The 20,112-nt window shown below is 45.1% G+C and overlaps 1 protein-coding gene across 1 annotated transcript in view; it reads right to left on the bottom strand.

The window, feature by feature from the left end:
* The window catches only part of Rcl1 (RNA terminal phosphate cyclase like 1), a 46,697-nt gene that overhangs the window by 13,505 nt on the left and 13,080 nt on the right, over positions 1 to 20,112 (bottom strand). Inside the window, exons 2-7 of the mRNA XM_005352112.2 lie at positions 15,136 to 15,207; positions 12,896 to 13,071; positions 10,053 to 10,127; positions 9,443 to 9,567; positions 3,699 to 3,824; positions 921 to 1,077 (exon numbers count right to left, since the gene is read on the bottom strand). Of these exons, the coding sequence (XP_005352169.1) occupies positions 921 to 1,077; positions 3,699 to 3,824; positions 9,443 to 9,567; positions 10,053 to 10,127; positions 12,896 to 13,071; positions 15,136 to 15,207 (731 nt within the window). The remainder of the gene's footprint in view (positions 1 to 920; positions 1,078 to 3,698; positions 3,825 to 9,442; positions 9,568 to 10,052; positions 10,128 to 12,895; positions 13,072 to 15,135; positions 15,208 to 20,112) is intronic.

The following is a 20,112-nucleotide window of genomic DNA, read 5'->3' as shown; positions in this document are numbered from 1 at the left end:
TCTCTTCCCCCACAACCTCCTTCACCTCAGACATGGCAGAGTGAAATGTATGCTCACTTATGATTGTGTTTATTGTGCCTGTGATCAACAGTTTGTGGCCACAAAGAATGCAGTCAACCTGCGCTGCATCTACCCGGAGAACAGCAGATGCAAAATGGTAACTGGCTGAAGTCTCTCTTTCCCACTGCCCAGTTCTCACACAGCCTCCTCCATGCTGTGACAGCCTGGGTCTTCTCTAGATGGTCTTCAGTACTCTAGAAATACTGCAAATTATCCACGTAAATCCAGATTTCTACCTTGACAAATCTGAAGGTGAGTCCATAAGAATGTTTGGTGCATGCGCAGGGGAAGGGGGGGGGCATAAAAAGAGAATACCCCCAGGGCTAAAGAGGTGGCATGGTGGTTAAGAACACTTGCTACTCTTGCAGAGAACCAAGATTAACCACAATACCCACACAGTGGCTCAGAGTTGTGTGTTGCAGGGAATCTGACAACCTCTTCTGGCCTCTGCAGGCACAGGTATGCATGTGATACACATATATACATACAGGCAGGACACTCATGCACATAAAATAAAAACAGATGAGGATAGAGAGGGAGAGAGAGAGAATGAGAAGTCAGTGTGCCGGTCTCCATCTCACTTCACCTGCTTCTGTGTCCTACTGAACTTCACTCCCTTTTCTGACTGCTCCATTTCTCTCCTGTCTCCATTAAAACCTATTTGTTCTACGTCCCAATAGATCTCTGCTCATGGACTAATTCAATGAATCCATCAAACTAGTGCATTCTAAACACCCAGTGCACAAGCACAGGTTAGCTCGCTAGTGTACGTGCTTAGAAGGAATAAAGAAGGCTATAAAGACATCCGCTCCCTTCTTCAGACTGCTCCTTTCCCCACATCTGCAGAGGCAGGGGCATACCCTGTAGATTTCTTCAAGCAGCAGCTTCGCACAGTTCCTGCCGAGGTCCTCAGGAAGAACTGCTGCTCCCTGGCCCTGGGGATTAGAGGCCAGTTCAGCACTCAGGAAGGTACCATTGGTAGTCTCTGCCACCAGTGACAGTCCAAAGCCTGGAGACCTAGTGATTAAAAGGCAGACACTGAGTAAGTAAAGGCACACATGGCAGCATACAGTGACGAGTATGCCTTCTTCATTAAAGAAGTAAGACTACCGAGGTGCACAAAGCAGAACCAAGGCAAGAGACAAGTTTGCATTTCCAGTTAGTCTTCTAATCTCGTACTTTCTCCCTCCCTGCCCTTTGCAAAGACTCTCAATGTGTTTATAACGATCACAGAATATGATGTCAACAGGCTTCTAGGTACCGAGCATGCACCAGGGCTATTTCAGTCTTGTTGAGAAGTTACCACTGCCTTCATTTCACGAATGAGAATATGCTGGGAATAAGCAGCCTGAACCAGGTCCACTCTGTTCAAAAGTGACAAAGGTAAGTCTCAAATGCAGGCCCTACAGATTGCAGAGTCTAAGGAAGTTCTCCAGTGTCCATTCGACCCTGAACTATAGAGCCTATTCAGAACTTACTACAACCATCTGCCTTCAAGCCTGAGAAATACTAGATGTTTCCATAATGACAAGCATGAAAGCAGAAAAGGCAAAGGAGTTCCACCTTTGCATTTTTGTCTGGAGACAGCACTAACTATAGTCAATGAGCTGGCATTGTGGTCTCTGCCATGGTTTCTACAATATCCCAGCTAAAACCTAATCATCTTGTCCAGGACCACAGCTGGCTTACTCATGCATCCAACAAGCAAGCACCTGAGGGAAGCTTCCACATCCAGGAACTGGAAGTATGCTGGGTAAGCACCTAAGATCCTGTCCTCACAAAACAATGACAACCAATTTAGCCAGAAGAATGGAAAAATAAATAAATAACCAGCCCGTAAACAAGAAAAAGAAGCACCTCTCCACAAATCCGCCAGATTTGATGCTCAAATGAACTTTGTCCATTGCAAAGTAAATACACCCCTCAAAAAGCTTTCTCAATGGCACAGTCCATACACAACTGCAACAGTGCTGTCTCTTTTAACACTGTTCAACGCTGTTCTCAAAATGTTTTCTATATCCAGAACACTGGCCAAAATGATTCCAGAAAAACTAGAAGGATAATTATGTTTATTTCATTTTTCTTTTTAGAGAGAGTACTTCACTATGTAGCCCCCAGCGGCCTCAAACTCACAAGCCTGCTGTCTCAACCTGCAAGGAGGACCAGGATTATAGACATGCACCACCAAAGCTGGCTAATGATGCTCTGCACGCACGATACTGACTTCCTACGTGGAAGAATTCTATTGCCCAGTTTCTAACTTCTTGAAAACAATTATCTACTTAGTCAGAGGTTTGTACTACTCACCAAAGCCAAGGTTCCAGAGCATCTGACTCATATTTAACAAACATCACTCATCACTAGAGACAAGTATAAAATTCTAGTGCGACATACAAGACGCCTTTGAGTCACAAGGCAAACCTGCACACCTAGCATGGAGGCAGTGCGCACGGCATCACTGAGGATCGCACTGGCCATTTGCAAAGCTCAGCTGCCCAACACATAAAAAATCATTTATTACTTTTTTTTTTTTAAAGTAATGACTGTGTAAGTCACAATGTACCACACTGGGCCAATGTGCATGATGGTCTAAGTACTAACAGCTGTTACTAAGAGGTGCTGGCTCCCAGGGCTCCAGGCCATGAACACCACATTGTAATGACCCTTCCTCCTTGTGTGGCTCCATCACTTGATCAGATTGGGGCAATCCAGCCATGATTTAACAATGATTTATGACCAGTAACTTGGAATTTAAATACTAAACATAAATGAAAGTTGCATATTGCTTTTATACATAACTTTCAATGGACTTTGAAGCTAATGAACATCATGTCCATAGCCTGATCTATATGTATGGCCGCTACTCACAGAAACCGACACTATACCAGGTCAGGTGGGTCAGTGACACTAGAAAACACTATACTATAGCTGGTGGCAGGCAGCACGGCCTCCAGGCCTGCACTGTTTCCCTCCTGCCCACTCCAGTAAAGCGAGAGATCTGAGAACAGACTATCCTGGAACACTCAGCTTCGCTACCACTATCTTTCCCCAGCCTTCCCAATGCCCTCCAAAATAGAACTGACCCACCGATTCCAGACCTACAGCTAAGGTAGAAGGCAGGAAGAAAAGGCCAACATTAGGAGTTACCATTTATATCGTATGCACTGAGTGCTAGACACACTGATAGAACACATACACTCTCTTTAAATATAATGTTTACAGTTATCCTGGGATACATCATTACACTCAATGAAGAATGTTCTGGTGGTTGAGTAACAAAAGGTATGGAAGTGTCAATGACCTTTCCACCCCCAGGGGGAAGGGCCAGCTCTGTGTACACATCCCTCCAGCCCTGACCTCTGACACCATCACTTTCCACTGGGCTGTGTGAAAGCCAGACTGCGCACTCACACTCACCCCCTTCTTCACCTCAGACAGCTGTGTGGGGCTGCGCCTTAGAAGAAAAGAGACTTCTTAACCCAAGTAGATAATTGTAGAATCCAATGTTTTTATTTTCGGGAGAGAAACCTGAAAACTTTAGATTCAAACCAATAAAATGAGAAGTGAAAAAATAAATAAAAACCAGAAAGGAGTGGTGCAGCCTTCTCCATTGGAAACCTCTTTTAAAGTGCACTCACTTGCCAGAGTTAACGCCTTTCATGTGGTCTGTGTAAATATAGATGTCGGGTATGAACTTGTTGAGGATGCTCCTGGCAGAGTCCACAATCCGGTTTGCCATCTGAGGGGATACGCGCACTGAGTACCTGCAGCCCAGGGTTAAGGAAGTCATGATACTTGGGTGACGGAGCAGAGGAAAGCAGGTTAGAAGGCTAGGGGTTTTATGTCATGCTGGGACTTACGATTCCATTGTCATCCAACTATTATTATTTAGCTTAATAGTTCCATCATTCAATATTTCATTATTATAAAAAATGGTTAAAAGCCAAGATGAAAAAGAATCTAGACTCCTATAATGAAAAGTATAAAGTCAAGTCAGATGGTGGTAGTGCACACCTTTGATCCCAGCACTCGGGAGGCAGAGGCAAGCGGATCTCGAGTTGAAAGCCAGTCTGGTCTACAGAGTGAACTCCAGGACAGCCAGGATTACACAGAGAATCCTGTCTTGAAAAACCAAATATATCTGTTTGTTAAAAGTCAGCTCCCACAGCCCAACCCTGACTTCCGAACAACCCTTTCTCTGTAACTGTTCCACTCTACAGTGTGATGATGTCTGCTTCTTCAAACCACAGCCAGGCTCCCTGTGGAGACCAGAGGACACTCTGGTATCTTTGTGTAGCCAGACTGCTACAAGAAGCCTCTCTAGGAACATAAGGTCAGGCCAGATACCAGAGTGGGGTGGCCCTGGGTCAATCCCAGCCCACTGCCCAGGATGTCAACAGAGGGGACAGAGAGGCAGAAAGTGAAAGTCCAAGGAGTCTGCTGTTTGAAAGACCACAGGTTTCCAATAAAATTTTCTATTACTTAAGAGTTAGTTACTGCATCTGTGAGGACAGAGGGGCCTCTACTTGCTGTTCTCTGGAGAAAACTACTACCCTGCTTCCTACAAGGAACCCCAGAAATGGAGGAAGAAATTAGCAGAAAGGGTCAGTGCTTGAGGATGTGGACCCATAACCCCAAATTAAAACTTTGTAACAGAGACAGACTGTCCCTGACTCTGCTTCCAAGTTGCAGTGTATCCTCTCTAGAGCTGATGTATAGATACAGACAGGTGTAGGACTAAGCAATGAGAACAAAAACACGCTGTCTTCCCACCACCATGATAATCCATATGGACTCCAGCACAGTGTCGTCTGCCCATTCCCATAAAGCTGTTCAATAATTACTATTAACAAGACACTCAATTTTCATTAGAACTAAGAAACAAATGCTGGCATGGGGCCTGGCCTGTCGCCAGCTCCTCTCCTTGTCTGGGTCCGAACACTGCTAAAGAGCAACCTCCTGGATCCTGCTGTCCAGCCTCCCCAGCCTGCTCACCCCCAACTGGAACTGCCGCCTATCTCCATCCACGCTGTCTTCACCTCAACTGCCTTCTGTCACTCTTCAGTCCACAGACGCCTCCTGCGTGCAGCCCTCCAGCCAGCACCCGACTTGAACGTACCACGTTTCCCTTCAGACACATCCTGTCCTTACTGCATGAGGGCAGGGGCTTTACTGCCGATTCCCACACAACTCTCCACAGTTCCACTTTTGTACTCAGAAACACTCAATAAATATTTGACTTGACTCAAAGGACAAATCCAAAATGGGGAAAGAGCAGAAAAGGGGATTTTTCAGTACACAAAGAGCCCAGTTTCATCACCATGTCTCTGTCCAGAATGCACTTTGGACAGTTTAGACAAACACTTTAGACCTCACAGTCTCTGGACTGAGAGGGTGCCATCTTTTTGGAATCTGAGTCTACCCACTCTCCCTAGGACAGCTCAGATGTCCCCACCCCGAGACAACCCCAGAGCACTCACGGATCCCAAAGCTCTTTCACATACATATCTCCTTATTCTATGCTCAAGTCAACCCTGTGACAGGCCTTACTACAGGGTACATGGGATGTACAACCAAGAGAGACCCGTGCTCAGAGCTAAAGAGATCTGACTAGAAAAAAACAAAAACAAATCAGCGTCCTCTTACCCCTCACAAGACAGGGAAAACAGGGGACAAGTGGAGGCTGTGTTTGGGCTGTACTGCACGTACATACATGTGTGAAAAAAAAGACCAAAAGACTCAAACTAGCTTCTCTACTGACAGGAGAAACAGTCAGACTGTGCCACAAATCCCAACCTCCCCGGCTCTGCCTGTCTTCCCAACCCAGCAGTCTCTCCTGCCTGCCCCGAGCTTCTGTACCTAACTCCTCCACACTGAACCATGAGCTCCGGATCAGCAGCATGAAACAGAGCCAGTGGCCTCTCTCCCGTCAGAGTGGGCGGAAAGCAGCCAATAAAAGGGGACTACTCTGTAGTCACAGCTGCGGCCACCACCAGCTCCTTCCCAGGACATGTCTCCTTAGTCACGGACCTCAAAGAGGGAAAAGCAGCACTGGGGGTTGGGAGTAGGGGATGAGGGGGTACCAGTTAAAACCACAGATCTCCCAGTGTGAGAACAAGGAGGCGCTCAGTCCAAGCCAAACCAGCCCACAGAAGTAAAACCCACAGAATTAACTCTAGCTTTTCCTCAGGTTCTGAAACAGGCAAGGTAGAGAAGCAAGCCTGCATTGCTTTGAGCGGCCTGGTAAATGACAGTTTGGATAACTGGGGCCTAGAGAGTTTGGTCTAGACAGGAATGTGACCCAGGGTGCCAGGAGTGCTTCCATGGGTGGATCCGTGCCAGGTTAGGAGTTCTGTCCGCTTCACTCAGGAGGGAGGGACGTGGCACCTCACAAGTTATCTCCTGCCTCAGATTCCACATGGGGAAGGTTCAAAGGACATTAGTAGGGAAAGTCAGGGAGGACAAAGTTTCAGCCTTACCACTTCCCGAGACAAAACACCAACAGTTTTCTTCCATTCGATCCCTCGTTCTTTAAAGCACACACACTTATGTCCGCCGGGCCTGACCTTCAATCTCAGGCTTCCAATCCCTTGACCTCTGCCTTCTCCAGTAAGTGTGGGTTCTGCCACCTTACTAAGTGATGCCCATCCTGGCAACTGCTTCATCCTGCCTCTCCACCTTCATCTTGCGCTACCCACCCCCCCTCTGCCAGGTGCTCCATCCCTGGAGGAAACAGGCCCTCTTGCTCATCGGCATCTCCTGCCAGGCTGCCATCATGAAAAAAATCTCAACTTCATCTGAACCCTTGTGGCTGTCCCCTTCAGTCACCATCCCACACTGTGACAGCGCACCTTTGCCATTCCTGTCACACCTTTATTCCAACCCCATCTGTGTCCTGTCTTTGGCCTCAATTCAGCACATCTCAATTTGAAAATTCACCCCAACCCTTCCTACCCACCTCCACAAAGTTCTACCTTGAACAAACCCTGTTGTGTGCTCGTAAATGTGAAATGCACCCTATGAACAAGAGAAGCCACCACCTACCAACGGCATACCTACACCTGCAGTCCTTACACTGCACATGCCTACCTCAGTTAACTTCGTGACAGCCCATGTGGTAGACAGAACAGGTCTGGTGCACGAGTCAACCAACGAAAGGGTGAGCAGCAGCGAGCAGGAGAACCACTAAGTCCCGCCCCTGGCACCCGAATCATCTTGTCACTTTGCCCCAGAGTCCCCTCCCCTAAATTCACTTTTTCCAGCCTACAGAATGCTCAACTCACGAACAACCTTTCTAGTTTGTTTTTGCAGCAGTGTTCATGTGTGTACTCACATGTGGAGGCCAGAGGACAACCCCAGGAACACCACCACATTCCCCCTTTTACCTTAACCTGAAACTTATCCAAAATTCCCTTCCAATCCCATCCATACCAGGAGCTGACCAGACTCATTAACCCTGGGCTACTTATTAGGACAGGCTGGCTGGCTAGCAAGCCCTGGGTACTGTGGAATATTATTTTAAGATGTGTTACATTTGTTCATGCTGTGGAACATTTGTTTTAGTGAAGCAAAGATGTGCTGCATTATTTATGCTGCATTGGTCCAACTCTGTGAAGCTGTGTTACTTTGCCTGTCTAAAACACCAGGTTGCTCTAACAAAGAGCTGAACGGAAAGTACCTAGGCCAGAGAAAGGATGGGCGGGGCTGGCAGGCAGAGAGAATAAAAAGGAGATATCAGGGAAGAGAGATCTAGGAGTGAGAAAAGGAGACTTCAGGGACTAGTCACCAGCTACAGAGCAAGTCACAGAGTAAGACTCAATGTATTTATTTGTGAGCTGGGTGGTGGGCCTCCCGTAAGAGCAATGAGCCAAAAAAGTGAAATAACCAACTACACCCAGTGATCCCGTATCTGCTTTCCCAGTAGCAGAGCTATACACAGGCCACTACAACAGCTGGGGACCCAAACTCAGGTCATGTTTGCAAGGCAAGCGCTTTACAGCCCAAGACATTTGCCTAGGCACACACAACCTGTCTTCAAAAGGAAGTGTATTCTGCATGATCTCTTCACCGAGCCCTCTCCTCATCTTTCCTGTGGAGATTCTACACAGAACAACTCTAATTCAGCTGCTTCCCTGTCCCCCCACAGCCCAGAACAGGTCATGTGTCTTCCGCCTCCATCACCTCTAAAGAAAAGCTCTTTCAAGGCCTTCAGCTTTTCCCTGCCAAGACGGACTCCTCAGCGCCTTAGCGGGTGCTGGCTTGGGCTTCCAGGAGGTCCAGTCTTTACTTCCCAGTTCTGCAGGCCTCCTGGGGTTCCAGTCTCCTCTCTGCCTTCTTCACGACTGCTGACTTCAAAGCATTCACTTCTGGCCCTCATCTTGCCCCAGAGCTACAGATCCTCATTTCCATTGTCCTTCCTAGACTTGTTTCACTGGAGCCATCAAATCAGCATGTGTAACACGGAACTCACCCTCGCCCCTATTCCACCCTGCTGTAGCTACTGTCATAGCAACACCCCTACCTGCAAGCCTCGGTGAGAAGCATCAAAGCCATTCCCAATGATCCCGATCCTCTTCCGTGTGTGCCATGTGCTCTCCCTGTACGGGCTCTCAGTAGCAGCTCTAGCCCATCTTTGCTGTAGGGCACAATACTTCTGTCACCACTACCACTAAGTGGCTGCCATTAGGTGATTTTCCTCCACAACCATACTCTCCAAATATTCCACCCAAGTTCTTACATGACCACTGAAGGTGTCCTCCTAATATACAAATTTGTTCTCCAGATGAAAATCACTTTTAAATAAAGACCAACCGCTGAAAATGGCCCTCAGTTCTTCACCAACTCCTGCTCAATTCCTACCCCACTGTGTGCATCAACGGCCACTGATCACCCAAGTCCAGCTGGCCCGCGTTACTAGCCATGCCCCAGAGTGCCACTTCCTTTGCAAAGGCTCCCTTTTCTCACTGAAGCAGCCCCTTTATTGCCCTACCTACTTCACAAACCTCCATCCTCTAAGACTTTCAAATGTCCCTGCTTTTCTCCAGGAAAAAAATGTAGAGGTTAAAAGCCTGGGGTTACTGACAAGGTTTAAATCCCAGATGTGCCAATTAGCTAAGTGACATTATTAGCAAAACAAAGCGGAAGTTTAACACTGAGGTGCATAAAGTGATCTTCCCCCGAAGGACACAGAAGAAGCACTTCACAACAGAACAGAGTGCTATGATTCCAGCCTCTCCAAAATCCTCCATTGGATTTTGTCCACTCCACTGTCCCGGATCCCCAGCTTTTATGAGATTGTTGTCTAAGATGCAAATAGTGGAAACAAGTGGAGTTGTTCACTCCACGAGACAAGAAAAGACTTAGGATCCAACGCAAAGGATACGCCATCCCTCTGATTCGCTTGATTTTCCCTGGGTCTGTGAGCTGAACGGGCTTCAGGACCTTCCTTACAGGGCATGAGAAAAGCACTTCACCTCCTCCGCCAGGAGGCATTCCCCGTCGCAAGATCTGCACAAAACAATGAGGGGGACACAGGACAGTGTAGACACAGAAAACGTGGCTTTCCGACACCAAACCCAGGAAGGTTAAATCATCCCCACTGCGCTTTGAAGACACCAAGGATTCTCAGGATCTCTGGGACACAAATTATACCAGGGTAACTCAGACAAAAGAGGCAAAGGGAAAGACTCCATGTAGTTCTAGTCCTCGGCTAATCAAGAGCTGTGGTGTGGTGTGAAGGGCTCAGTACATGTAAAGTGTTTATAACAGCACCTACTGCAGAGTAAGTATCATGTGCCACTGGCTACTGGTGCCATTGCCATTATTAAAGGGTGCCATTATTTATTAAAGGTCTCTCAGTTCAACGTTCGAAGCATCACTCCTGTAAACCATCGTGAGATATGATGATTTGAAATGTGGCATGTTTCTTCCAAATAGTAAAATAAAAAAAAAATATCTTAGGTATATACAACCAGCAGCTCACACATTCTTACCTTTAGCTCAAATGACTCTCCATCAATCCCAAACTGTTTCAACAGAGGGAGTGCTGTTGCTTTAAGAACATCAACCTACAAGTTATTTCAAATAAGAATTTTTAATTAAATTTTGAACGTGTACGTAAGAATTCAAGAAGCAAACAAAACTCAAGAGACAGCTATGACTCACACAGAAAACAAACTGGGATCTCTGTTCATTTTCATAGGTATCACATGGCATTATTTATTAGTTTATTAATAAATATTATTGTAACATTAATACATTAATCTTTTCCCAATATTTATGCATACTCTTTTTAACACTTAGAGCCATTGTCTCTCCAGGTCAGAGTGAACCAAATGAACTCCTCAATGTTGAGCCCTAAGAATTCTGATACAGGTGCTCACCGCACATGTGAGGGCTTAGGTGGAATATGAAGCCTAATTACAAAAGCACCAACAGTTCGCAGCAGGACTTTGCCAATTATTGTTATCTGATCCATATCCAAAGGGCCTGGGGAGGCTGTACTATGAGAGGAGGCAAGGGTGGTATGGTAGCAGAAGAAACCAGAAGCCCTAGTTCTGGTCCCAAGCTCAGCCTCTGATGAGCTACATGATCCCGGTCAAAAATATCACAGCAATTTAAATTCCCTTCCCTAAGACATGTGTCAAGCCTTGCTATCTCCATGACGCCACAGTCTAACAGGCTGATTCAATACAGTTATCCTCCAAGTGGTCAGAAGGCCTAGGAACACATTTAGAATGGACCGGGTGTGCAGGGACAGAATCCAGCAAATTTATTAAAGGTTCGCTAATTTAATTAAATGTTAATGCTAAACACATCCACAAATATAAGAGGCACGCATCACTTAACAAGGGAGACATCATAAGAAACATGTGCTTGTGGGAAACTATATAGAGCGCTTATGCAAACCTAAACACTAGTCTATCCCAGAGTTTCCCTAAAACCCAGCGACTGGTTTCCCTTCCTGTAGTAACTCTCCCTAACTGCCCTATCCTGACAGTCTCCTCCAAAACTTACGTTGAAATTTGTCATTGTAACACTTACAGGCCCTTTTAGACACGTTTAGTAAATCAGATGCAGCCTTCACTAACAGACAATGGTCAGTATCAGGAAAGTGGCTTATTTCTCTTTGAAACAAAGTTGTGATACAAGGTTAGGTTTGGTTCAATTTCTCACATGTCCCTCTACCACATTACAAAGTGAGCCATCTCTTGAACTTCCCAGCTTCCAGAGAGAAGAAAGTTTTTAATTTACCAGCTACCTAGTCCCAGGTACTTTGTAGAAGCAAAGCCCATCGGAATGAGACAGATTCTCCACGCTGCACACCTGTCAGGGCCAGCTTCTGCCCTCCAGTTTCTAGCTACATACCCCAAGAGAACGAGGAAGAATTAAGCACTCATGAAATCCATCTTTGTGCAGAGAGCAGTGCCACAGGCGAAGAGAGCAGAGAAGATGCCTGAGGCTCCAGGCTGAAGAAGTTACTCTTTCCCCAAATCAGGCACCTCTGTTTTAGTCTAGTCAGGTAACAAGGTCATTATCATTATAGCTGGCAAAAATAAAGCGTCCCCTATGAGAACAAACAGATTTGCTTAAGCAGGCTGTGTAAAGGTTAAAGCACTGTTTCTGGGGAAATTAATTCACCAACTGATTGTTCTTACTAATACCTGGAGTGTTTTTTAAATCTTGTATAGATCAGTGTTTATGAGCATTAGCAGTTATAGAATGGGTATGAAACCGAGGGAGGGCACAGTGCGTTTACCATTATTTGAGACACTTTACCTACCTACACTCTAACAGTGCCAGCACCTCCTGTCCTATTTAGCCAAGGGAACCATTTCCTAGACTTTCCGGACAATGCGGGAGACAGGCAAGAAGCACTGACTTACAATTCTCCACAGGTGACAGAGCACCCTCACCCACAGGTGAAAACGGCAGATTGTGCCCTGTAGTCAGCGTCCTGTGAAGAGTCCACATAGCTGAGTTTCCAGGAACTGAGGAATAAGTTCTCAACTGCCCAGAAACACATTACATAATGGGACCATAGTGGGAACCTGGGTAAGCATGAACAGTCACCATTAACTAACTGTTCCTTTCCAGTCAGGAGACTCACAGCACCCTGCAGCTGCCCTCAGAAGACAGCGTGGCCTGTATCTACAGAGACGACAGATGCCTCTCGGTGACGACAGCATGCTGTCTGCTGTATGAAACCTCTTCCAGACAGCAAGGGGTCCTAAAGTGTGGACTCCTTCCCTCCCCACAAGACATTAACACAATCTGTGTGACAACTGTGCTCAGCAAAATAAAAATTTTTGTTAGGTATTAAACCACTTTCCTCCTATCTAACATGTTTAGGAAGAAGCTTGCTATTTCCCACAACTACCAACACTCACACATTACTCTGCCACCCTCATGTCCACTCTGCCTAAAACTTAAGTGAAAAGTCCTTGAGTTAATGGTCGAGGCCCAGATATTACAGGATTGTACGGCGGCAGAGCCCAGATGTCATTTCCTGCCCTCTAGCCTCAGTGCTCACATGGGCCTTACCTCGCGGAGCCATGCTTCATGGCAAGATGAGACAGTAAGCATCTGCTTTGCAGGTCCATAGACACAACAGAGAAAGGCACCTGAATGTTAGCCATCATCTCCATCCTGATGATCACGGGTCTTGACCCAGCTGGGTCTTGGAGTAAGTTAACCAACTCTGCATCTCAAGTCAAACGGCAAGAGAAATGCCCGCGAAAACAAAACTGTACTTACAAAAGACTTTCTTCTAAGAAACTGGGCTGTGACAACGGACAAAACAAAAATCACACTATGGTTTGACATCAATACTCACCGAAGGGTCAACCTGGTCATTGGTCACTCCTCGCAGGACGATTTTTAATGGGTGCTTCATGAACGGAGCCAGGCAAAGTAGAGCCTCGAGGTAATAGCCAATGCCACGGAGAACACTGCAGTCATGCTCCACAGACCCACCATACAGGAGGCCAGGCTGGTAATACAAGGTTGTTCCTTAAACCGAGAGGAAGAAAAGAACAAACGATGTAGCAGAAACAAAATTAATTATCAAGACAACAAACACAATGACTTCCGAGGGGAATCTGATCAAGGCCTCCAGGAACCTCAAATGTCATTCCTGAGAGGTCACAGCTTATGTCAAGAGCTGACTCACCAGCGCCTAGGCTCTGAACAATAATGAACTGTGGATACACTTTAATACCAGTAATATACAAACTCCTCCCTACACCATGTAAGCTGCCACAGTCACAGGGGAGCACAGCAGGCTCCTGACAGACACCACGCTTCCAGTACACTCAGATGCTGGCTGCATCCATCTGTGGACCAATGTCTCAGGGCACCAGTGGTCTACATCCTACACACACCCCTCAAATGAGGTCTGTCACTCACCCCGTTACCAAACACAATGCGCACATAACCCAGGTTCTTGAGATACTGAATATCATTAGTGGTAGCTATTTTAATATTAGTTAGTGAAATATCTCAACTTATTTTGTCAGTGGACCCTCATCATTACTCTAGTTCAGTTTTTCACATATTCATGCAATCCAAAAATTTATCAAGGGAAGCACAGCTAGAAAGGGGCAGGTGGACATATCATCCGGGGCCTGTTCTCCATTAGGTGTGGCTGAATGCAGACAGAGGTCAGCACATCTACATGGTACAGTGACACCTGTGACTCCAAATTTCCTTCTTCCTTAAGAGAGTGAGCATCCAGGAAAGGTTAAGAAGCCTTTATGGAATGTAGGTGGACAGTTCTTGGTGTCAACCAGTGTCTGCCCTACTTCCTACTCAATGTGGATAATGGTTCTAGAAACAAAAAAGGAAAAACCATCAAGGAACTCAAATGCAATCAAGAGGGGATAGTTAAATAATGACTACCCATCTATACAATAAAGTACTAAACCATAACCCACAATAACACAGAGAGCCCAGCATAGGACAAGACAACAGCAAAAGCACACAGTCCCCTAAACTGTGACATGACTACTGATGCGGGATATTCTTCTGTATCTGTGTTGCTTTTATTGGATAATGAATAAAGCGGTTTCAGCCAATGAGTTAGCAGAGTAAAGCCAGGTAGGAAATCCGAACAGAGATATATAGAGAGAGTAGGCAGAGCCACAGATGCCATGTAGCTGCCAAAGAGGGATACTGGAACCTTACCATAGGCCACAGCCTCATAGTGGCCTATGAAATGGGTTATTTTAAGATGTAAGAGCTAGCTAGGAATACACCTGAGCTATTGGCCAAACAGTATTATAATTAAAATAGCTTTTGTGTGCTTATTCAGATCTGAGCGGCTGGGAAACAAACGTGCATACTTCATTTACAGACTACCTAAAAGAAAAGTCTAGAAGAGGAAGGAGCTGAAGGGATTGTCAAATTTCTTGAAATTTATTTATATAAATTTTGAATCAAATTTTTAAAAAAGACTTCAGTACCTACAATACAGAATATCTGGGAGTTTGCTGTAAAAATTCAACATGATTGTACATACTAAATTCAAAATGCTTACATATATGGCAAGTATATGCAAAACTGAATGCTCGCTTTTGTCTGAAATAGTTACTTGTCCATTACTCTAAATCAAGTGTATTTCCCTTATTTCTTTTCTTCCAGTGTTAAGAATTGGACCTAGGACCTTAAACAAGGTAGGCATGCACTGTACCACTAACCTACAGCCTTAGTTCTATTATGCCTCTTAAGAATTGGGAGATTTCATACATTTATGCTTATATTTATGGTATAATTGTATGTGTATACATATATATGTATGTATGTATGTATATAAGTATACCATAAACATGCTGGGTCTTTCCATTTGAAACTAATATATTAATGATTCAGCGTAATGAACTTTTCTTACAATCTCCACTTAGCACTCTCTTGGGTTAGTTTCAAAGGTCCTCCCTAAACATTCATGATGATGATAACGGAAAATGGTTAGTAAAGTGGTTTCAACATAATCCAGCATTTATACCATTCAAAAGAGAAGCAGAGGAATGCCTATGTAGTACACGTAAGGGCTTTTAGGAACAGAGGGAAGACGCTTACCCGTTTGGTTGATTTCAATTCGAGAACCATTGGTTAATTTGTCCAACAGTCTTATAAAGCTTGCTTCAAAATCTGTGAGGGGAAAAAAAAGATAAAGTCTTCCGTCAGGCACCATTTCTAGAGAACACGACTCATCCAGGTCCTGAGAAGAGGAGCCTTTCCTTCTGGAACTGGCTGACACCTCAATCATGGGTTGAGGGACCTGAGGCATGAAAGGGCACTGACGAGAACAATTCAGCGCTCACATCCAACAGCAAATATGGGTACACACACACACACACACACACACACACACACACACACCCATCACTCTATCAATCTAATAGGATGCTCATTTTACCCACGTAGAACCTATAAAAAAAAAAGCCTGGTATGACAGCACACAACTTTAACCCCTGCACTTGAGAGGCTAAGACAGGAGGATCAGAGTTCAAGGCCAGCTTTATCCACACAGTGAGCTCCAAGGGACATATAGTGAGACTTGGCCTCAAAACTATCCAACCTGTAAAGAAAAACCTTAAGGGGGCACACCAAATGTGGTGGTTTGAATGAGAAATGTCCCTCATATCCATACTCTTGGGCATTTGGACACTTATAGCCCTTTTCGGCAAGGTTTAAGAGGTTTGGCCATGTTGGAGGAAATACATCACTGGAGAAGGGCTTTAAGGGTTCAAATACCTGTACCACTTCTAGTTCATGCTCTCTACTTCCAGCTCAGTTCAACGTGTGAGCTCTCAGCTTTCTGCCCTAGTCACCATGTCTGCTGCATGCTGCCATGCCGCACATGACAAGAGGCTCTCACCGCTCTGGAACTGTTAAGCCCAAACACTCTGACTTGCTCTGGCCACGCTGCTTTATCATGATGGTTGAAAAGTAACTAGTGTGCCAAAGAAGAAAGAGCAGAAAGCACAGAACGTCTTAAAACCATGTTGTCCTTTCTCCAGAATGTCTAGGAAGAGATTAAGTAGAGGCCACCTTCAGTTTCACAGATGAGGAATTCCCTTTTTCCCCTCTCCCTTTCTGATCTACAGCTATCTGGATAGTTCAGTTCGGGGGAGTTGTTGTTGTTGTTTTGTTTTTTACTGAAGATATTTGAAGGTCTGGGGAGGTGGCTCAGTAGGTGAAGTGCTTGCTTTAGCAAGCACCAGGTTCAGGTCTGTTTGTGCAAATGGTGAGAACCCACCTGTAATCCCAGAGTATGCAAGATGGAAACAGTCACCAGAGCAAGCAAGCTAGAATAACCAAAGCAGTGAGCTCTGGATTCAACTAAGAGCTCTGCCTCTAACTATATGTAAGGGGAAGAGTGAGCCAGGAAGATTCCTAATATCAACCACTGGCCTTCACATGCAAACAAATGTACACCCATACATTGCAAAACTAAGTAATTTTTTAAAATTGTACTTGAACATAAAGTATTATTACCATCTATTTTCAAATACATAAAAGAATGTTAATGAATGGATTTCTATTGATAAGAGTGGGTAGAATTTAATTTTATATAAAATGTTTACATTTTATGCTCAAATTTTCTTTAATTTCTTTCTAAACATTTATTTTTATTTCATGTGTATGTGTGGCTTTGACAGCATGTATGTACATGAACCAGGTTTGTGTTGCATCCCCTTGGAGCCAGAAGAGGATGTCAGATCACCTGGAACTAGAGTTAAAGACAGTTGTGAGCCGCCATGTGGGTGCTCAGAACCAAACACCATTCTCTGTAAGAGCAGCAAGTCCCCTTAACTGCTGATCCGTCAGCCTAGCATCTCAATTTTGCTTTTATTATCTAAAACCAAGTAACTTGTCAAAAGCCAGGCACGGTGAGTTCACACCTGCAATTCCAGCACTTGGGAGGCTGAGGCTGGAGGACTGCTGTGAGGTTGGAGTCAGCCTAGGTACAGAGTTCCAGGCCAGCCAACTCCTCGGTGAGACCAAACAAAGCCACCAGCAGAGTGGAAGACAGGACGAACTTTCTCCCTGACTCTCCTCTAGTTTAACCTCCTAGACAGACTCCACCCCTATAACGAACCAGCATCCCAGAAGTCACATGAACTGATCCCAAAAGGAGAGCAGGTCATCGATCTCAGCAGCTCCCATCGCCCTGCCCTGCTACTCCACACAGCCCCACAGCGCCTCACATAGCAGATTCTGCAATTATACAAAGAGCACCAAACCAAAAGTCAGAAAGACACCATTATATCTTAAAACAAACAAAAATGGTGAACACAACTTACTGGTATTACTGGAGGTTTACTTTCAACCATACATTGCCATTTAATCTTCATTATCACAAGGCAATGGCGTCATTACCACTTCAAAGAAAAAATAGGCTGAAACCCAAGACTGCCAACTAGCCTAACCTGTTCAAATGACAGCAACCACAGAGCCAGGATTTGAGCCTGTCTGTCTGCCAAAGACTATGTCCTTAACCACATCATGACGAGGTTGCCTCTCCACTTAACATCTGACAACCAAGCCTTTCCCCTAGGAAACCTGAACTTGTACTTCAGAAGAAAGGATTCTGCAAGCAGTTGAATGGTCTCAGTCAGCACTCCCTTTCAATAAGAACAGAATGGACTACAGTAGACCCCAACCAACAAGTGGTTTAAGTTTCCAGTTTTTGTTTTTCAAGACAGGGTTTCTTTGTGTGACTCTAGCTGTCCTGTAGAGCAGGCTGGCCTTGAACTGGAACTTCCAAGTGCTGGGATTAAAGGAGTGTGCCACCACGCCAGCTTAATTTTTCAGTTTTAATTACTACCAGTCAGGCCTGTGAAATCTCAGAAGATAAAGGCAATGCCACCAAGGTTGACGACTTGAGTTTGATCCCTGGGCCCCACCCACATGGTGGAGGGAGAGGATCAACAAGTTGTCCTCTGACCGCCACATGCACACATACAGAATAAATATTTAAGTTTTTAAAAAATTACTACCAGTCAATGACAGTGAAATTATTAAATGGAAAGGTCTAGAAAAATCTCACATTTCTGTAGCATACGGAAGCCATATTGTCTACCTACCTATTGGTATAGTAAGTCACCTCAGCTATCATTACATCCACAGCTGCAGTACCATAGCACTTTGTCCAAGGCTTCCCTATCTTAACCAACGATGACCCTGAAGCACAAGGACAGTGATGCTAGCAATGTGCTTATGCCTAGGGGAAGCACATGCATACCACAGAAATCATGCATAGAGAAAAAATATTTAGCAAGGAATAGTGGTGTGTGCTGGCAATCCTAGAACTATAGAGATTGAGGCAGGAGGATCAAGAGTTTGAGTTCAGTGTGGAATACACAACAAACACCCTGAGCTACACAGTGAGACCCTGTCTAAGATAAGAACAAAACTATGCAAAACTAGAATTCAATACTACGTGTGTGGGTCAGGCATCAACTGGGATGGCACATATCTTAGAACAAATGTCTCAAGGAGAATTCAAGAATCTTTCGATTCAGTTTTATATGTATATGCAATAAGTTCTTCTACAGGTAGCATCACAAAAACTTGAAAGTGAAGGATGGAATTGGTTACTTCTATAGAATACTCTATTTCTAAAAACAGGCACAATTTGTATTACAATGCCACTTCCTAGTTAGGTTTATAGTAAATGCAAAGTACTTCAAAAATAAGTAAGCGTTTGATTTGCCCAAGCTTTCTAGAGAAGAGGCTTTCACGAATGAAGCCTAAAATTAAAGCTTCCTTAGATCTTATAGATTAAGAAAAAGAAGGAAGAGAAGGAAAAAAATAGAGTGGCGGAGGGGGGGAGGGAGGGACTTGAAAATCATTCTGTTTTGCAATCCACGGGTGCCCTTAACCATGACCTCAGTCAGAAGCGATCACTTGGCAGGAGCACGAGTAGGAAGAGAATGGCACCTCAAAAGACCTCCAGGCAGGATCATCCCAGGTCACTGCAAACACGCTTCAGAAAGCCAGACTCGAGCTAGTTCCAGTCTTACCAGCAGTGAAGATAGAGCTCCATCATCTGGTGCAGAAGATCAAATTCCCTAACAGCGGAGTCAATTCCCCAGGCACATAACCAGAGGCGCCCAGGAGTGTTCCCCATTCACCTCCCTGCCTGGAATCTTCCCTTTGGATCACTCCTTGATGTCTAAAACTTTAGGTGGCTGAAAACCTTAGGGGAAACATTTCAAACCCAAGCACAATGCCGCTGCACTGTGTGGGAATACACAGCATAACTCAGGGCAAGATGTGGCCACCATCAGAGACACACCAGTGCACAGATACTGACTAGGTTCTACTTCTTTATCTGGGTGGGGGTCACACGGTTCATGGTATAATCTCTTAAGCACTCTTTTATGTCTTAAAGTATTTCTCGGGTTCTTTTAAATGTTTTAAATTTACCACGTGTGTGTGCATGTATGCCCTGGTGTGTGAAGAGCAGAGGAAACTTTTGAGTCGGGTCTCTCCATACCTTTATGAGTATTCTAGGGAGAGGGCTTGGGGCGCCAGGCTTGCCCACTGAGCCATCCTGAAGACCCAGATGTGCACTTTATAAACAAGGGTCATGCACATCCTCATCTGCGGCTGAAGGACTAGGACTTTAAGACTAATCTGAGATACACTGACAACCCTTGTCTCAAAAAATAAAATAAACAAAAGGTAAAAAGGAGGAGCTAATTCCCCCAGTCCCTTTCTGTTTTTTTTTCCAGACAGTGTCTCAATATATATACACACAGACCCTAGCTACTATGGAATTTGCTGTGTAGACCAGGCTGGCCTCAAACGCGGAGATCCACCTGAAAGGAGCACATGTCAATGAACTGTACTCAACAGCTTCAATTCAAAGGTATTCGAACCCAAGTGTCTGCAGAGAGCAGGCTGGCTAGCTCACAGCATGTTCACAGCACACTGCTGGAACCAAAGACAGCTCTGATATACTCTACCAGCATGAGTCACCTCCAAGGTACAACAAGGAAAGCCCTAAACCATGCAGATGACTATGTACAAACTGGGGGGGGG

This window comes from Microtus ochrogaster, chromosome 8 (genome assembly GCF_000317375.1).
Source record: "Microtus ochrogaster isolate Prairie Vole_2 chromosome 8, MicOch1.0, whole genome shotgun sequence".
Taxonomy (NCBI): domain Eukaryota; kingdom Metazoa; phylum Chordata; class Mammalia; order Rodentia; family Cricetidae; genus Microtus; species Microtus ochrogaster.
The sequence above is the reverse complement of the archived record's forward strand: the minus strand, read 5'-3'. Positions and strand labels throughout refer to the sequence as shown.